The following is a 4835-nucleotide window of genomic DNA, read 5'->3' as shown; positions in this document are numbered from 1 at the left end:
AATAACAAACAAACCCTCGATCAAAAACCATTCAAACACAATAATTATGGGTTTTAATTTGTTAGTTTTCAAACTAAAACGTGTGTTGGTAAATTGGACGGCAAACTTGAAGAAAAGTTGCGTGCACATCCATGGCAATTTCTTTAATCGCTGGTTGAACGGTCGCCTTACGGTGGGTCCTCTTCGCCGATGGTGGCTGCCTCCAATCACGGTCGTAAGTAACGACAATTCTAGACCCAAACCCGAATTCCAATTTCGGACCGACCCATTTATTCGACGCTCTTTCTCCGTAGTCGACTTGTTTTGAACGTTTCTCATCAAGTCAAACGCTGTCTCTTTCGAAATATTTATATAATTCCCTCCTTTCTTTCTTTCATAGAAGGGAGAAAACTGTTTGTGGAACTGAAACGTGATCACATCTTCAATTTTGGTATACTTTTGGTAGTTGACTCCACGATTAATGAGTACCCAGGTGAGAACTCGAGACTTTTCTCAGTTCATGTTTCATGGCTTTATCAGAAATTATCGGTTATTATATTGATTGATTGTGGGATGTTGTTCGATTTTGGTTTACTCTGTTATCGAATTCAGTATGTTGTTCATTTGAATAATCCCAAATTAATCATCATAACCGCATAGTTTGATGATTAGTTTGATAAGAAAACCGATTCTTTGTTCATCGTTCTTTTGCAAAAGCAGTATTGTAAAGAGTTTGATTTTGTGTATTTAGGGTTTTCAGTATCTATATTGATTTCGTGTTTTTTCAATTGTTTTTGGGGATTAGACTTCGAACGGGTGAAGATTTGAGGAATGAAAATGGGTTGTTGTAGTGAAACTGAAGATGAATTTTTGGATGCCCACGAAGTGTTTGTTTCATCGTCTGACTCAGGTTCTGAATGCGATGATTGTTCTACTTCTGGGTTTGGATACGATTCTTGGGTTGGTAATCTTGATAGTGTCGATGAACGTCGTAATCGGTTTATGAGATCCATGGGTTTGAGTTCTAAACGACTCGTAAGAGATGAAGAAAACAAACACGAAAACGATGGTTTTTATCAAGATTTAGATGAAACAGAAAAAAATCCCGAGCCTGTTTCGCAACAAAATTTGGATCTTGAAGATGGTTTTTTGATTAGGCAGCCTTCGTTATCTTGTTGGTCGAATATGGCTATCCAATTAGGATCATCTGGTTCTTTAAAAGAGAATCTTGGTGGCAATACTCGAAACCCGAATGAATCAAGTGAAGATAGATCAATCAAGAAATCATTCGACTTCAGTACAGATATGTTAACGGAGTTTATGGCAAAATTCCGTTCATCTTCTCAGCGTTCATCATCGCGAAGAGAAAGCGAGAACAGTAGTTTGTTGGATAGGAGAAAGAAAGGGAAGAAGGGTTGGCTTCAGAAGCTACACATTATGGCTCGAACAACGGATCACCAAGCGGAATCATCTAACTCAAATGATGTTGCTTGTACTCGTGCGGTTCATGTACATGCAAACAAAAAGAAATCCAAAGAATTATCATCCGTTTACACCACACAAGACTTTCCGGCACATAACGGCTCCATTTCCGTACTTAAGTTTAGTCACGATGGCAGATACTTGGCAAGTGCCGGTGATGATGGTATTGTGCGAATTTGGGAGATTTCCGAACAGGATCATGATCCAAGAAACTGTGAGATTCAAGAAAACGATCCTTCGAAACGCTACTTTTCAACAAACCATCTCTCTGAATTAGCTCCGATCAAAGTGGACAAAGAAAAAACCCGAAAGATTATGAGGAAATCATCAGAAGTGGCGTGTGTTATTCTACCACCAAAAGTCTTTAGGATCTTGGAGAAACCTGTGCATGAGTTCCATGGTCATGGTGGCGAGATCTTGTCCCTGGCTTGGTCTACAAAAGGGGTTAGTATCTTGTTTCTGACATTTTATCAAACACAGTGTGCACAAAACAATTACTAATCGTGAGAACGAACTATTTATTAATATTCATAATGAATAATGATGAATATTTGTGTATATTCATCATGAATAATTAATGAATGGTTAATTCTTACGGTTATCAAACTATGTGTGGTTCTTAAATGAACTTTTCCTACTATCCAAATCTTCAAATGAATGGATACAAATCAAAATATATCTGTGAATATGATGGAACTTTAGATCTTTGTTTGGATCTTCAATTGCGTAATCTTATCATCTTCATTTCTTGAATTCTACGTTACAGTATCTTCTATCGTCATCCGTTGATAAAACTGTTCGAATGTGGAAAGTCGGACACGATGAATGCCTCAAAGTTTTTACCCATAACAACTACGGTGAGTTGCTGCCATATTCATGTTTTTATATATATAATGTAATAGTAGTTTCAAATACAGTATGCACACATGCATATAGGTAATTTACAAGTAACTTACTATGCGACTATTGTTGCAGTGACGTGTGTAGAATTCAATCCGATGGATGAAAACCATTTCATTAGCGGCTCCATTGACGGAAAAGTACGCATTTGGGAAGTTCGCGGTTGTCAGGTTGTTGATTGGATTGATATCCGAGAAATCGTGACTGCTGTCTGTTATTATACAAACGGAAAGGTTCGTCTTTTATCTTTGCTTTTCGTTTCCTTTAACGTATGTCGGAATCAAAATACCGTTTGGATCTAGATTTCAACTAGCATTGATCCGTTCTTTCTTGGCTACAGGGATGCATTGTGGGAACTCTAGATGGCAACTGCAGTTTCTATGATATCATAGGTATGCATACATTCTTCCCTATTTATATTCTAACATGTTATCAGAACCGGAAATACTGAACAAAAACTTGTTTCCCCACGTTTGGTGCAACATTTGGACCGGGATAGAACATGATTGAACGAGACAAAAATGTATTTTTTTTGTTTCACCAAAATAAGTAGAACAAAAATGAGGGAGATGAGACAAAATTGGTAAATTACTAAACTACCCATGTCAAATTAAAACCCTAAAACCTTGTAGAAATTCTTTCACCTCCCTACCTCAGTCTGACTGTCCCGTCCAGTCCTGTTTGCATACCAAACAACACCCAAAGCACATAGCAAAGAACCGAAGTATGTCATAGTGTTCTTCGATGATATAATTTGAAGTGCTAATTCGCGTATCCACGTTTCGAATTTGTTTCAGATAAACGGTTGCACCTGGATACCAACATATGTGTGATGAGTAAAAAGAAGTGGCCAAGACGAATAACTGGATTTCAGGTATCAACAACGTCTATTAGGTTTCGTTTTACAGGTCATTAGACTCCTTTCAGTAACGTTTTTCTTATAAGCATATGCAATTTCCGGTTTCCAGTTCTGCCCTACCGACTCGAGGAAGGTTATCGTTTCATCTGCTGATTCACAAGTCAGAGTTCTTTGTGGAGTCAATGTTGTTGGCAAATTTAAAGGTACATACATATTACCTCCTCTTATCTGTGGGATATACTATACTCGGGGCCTGTTTGTTAGCTACTTAATAGGTTTAATGTGACTCACAGCTTATTCGTTCTACTATACATGACTCCTTGGTAGTGGCTTAATGATATAGAAAGTGGCTTATTCAGTAAGCTTCTAGGGGAGAGCTTTATACAGAAAGCCAAGTTTTTTACAAATCTGTTCCTCCCAATTAAAAAATATGTTCCTTCCAAACCCCTTCTAAACAAAAACTTTCTCAATCTATACAGACAGATTAATATACATAGACAACTTTATCCATACAAGACTTTAATGGAAAACAATCAAACAACCCCTTACTCGGTTTGGTTTGGTAATCTTGTGACATTTTGCTTATGGAAACTTGTATTATCATACAGGAAACCGAAGTTCGGGAAGCCAGTTATCGGCAACCTTCACCGCAGACGGAAAACACATCGTGTCAACCGGTGACGACTCGAATATATACATCTGGAACCACATTAGTTCCGATAAGCTCTACACAAAAGCCAAAAGCAACTTATCGTGTGAGAGTTTCTTCTCCGAAAACACTTCAGTCGCCGTAACATGGCGTGGCATCAAAACCATAGCAGCGGCATTTCCGTCCCCGAGATCAACCAACATCAACACCACTCTTCCAAGAAGCACGATAAAGTCACCCAGAATGCCATCACTAAACGTAAACCGCAGTTTTTTGTTGAGGAGTCCTCCGACACATCCGGCAGAAACGCTTCCAGATGCGACTCAAGTTTGCGTTTCGCCCTCGATGCGCAAGTCCGAGTATAAGTTTTTGAGAAGCGCGTATCGGAGCACGTTCGTTGCTCCGCATACGTGGGGTCTCGTGATCATCGCTGCGGGTTTGGATGGTCGGATTAGAACGTACGTCAATTACGGGTTACCGGTCCGACTGTGAAACCGGAGAGTTTCGACCTTCGCTTATACTATTCAGCAATATACTAGTATATATATAATATACTCATACAAAATTTGTTTTCCCCTGTAGTTGCCTTAAATCAAGTATCTTGGCAAGTATATAAGCTTTACATATTTTTTTCAATTGTAATTATTATGATTAAAACATATTATATATAATAATTACAAAAATTATCAATGTTCAAGTTCGAACACGATCGTTAACGACTTTGAGTTAGAGGTTGTTTATCAAACTCTTACCCGGTAAGCGTTTGTCGGTAAAATTTAACATTATCATTTACTTACCGGGTAAGATTTTAGTCCATCAAAACGGTATCATATGCAACAATTGACCTGGTAAGCTCTTATCGTGGTAAGAGTCATCACCCTCACTTACCGTGTAAGACTCTTGATTCTTGTCTCGCTCTTACCGGGTAAGAATTTTGGTTCTTATCATATTCATCCGATAAGGTAA

At 38.3% G+C, this 4835-nt stretch overlaps 1 protein-coding gene across 1 annotated transcript; it reads left to right on the top strand.

Moving 5' to 3' along the window:
• The first annotated feature begins 237 nt into the window (after positions 1 to 237).
• LOC112528932 (uncharacterized WD repeat-containing protein C18H10.05-like) lies at positions 238 to 4522 on the top strand. The gene is made up of 8 exons (XM_025139976.1): positions 238 to 472; positions 785 to 1905; positions 2228 to 2318; positions 2437 to 2594; positions 2702 to 2753; positions 3159 to 3235; positions 3330 to 3423; positions 3829 to 4522. The coding sequence occupies exons 2-8, from the start codon at positions 811 to 813 to the stop codon at positions 4359 to 4361; spliced, it is 2100 nt and encodes a 699-aa protein (XP_024995744.1). The 5' UTR covers positions 238 to 472; positions 785 to 810; the 3' UTR covers positions 4362 to 4522.
• The last annotated feature ends 313 nt before the right edge of the window (positions 4523 to 4835 follow it).

This window comes from Cynara cardunculus, assembly GCF_001531365.2.
Source record: "Cynara cardunculus var. scolymus isolate 2C chromosome LG 16, CcrdV1, whole genome shotgun sequence".
Lineage (NCBI taxonomy): Eukaryota > Viridiplantae > Streptophyta > Magnoliopsida > Asterales > Asteraceae > Cynara > Cynara cardunculus.
This window is presented reverse-complemented; position numbering and strand designations above follow the sequence as displayed.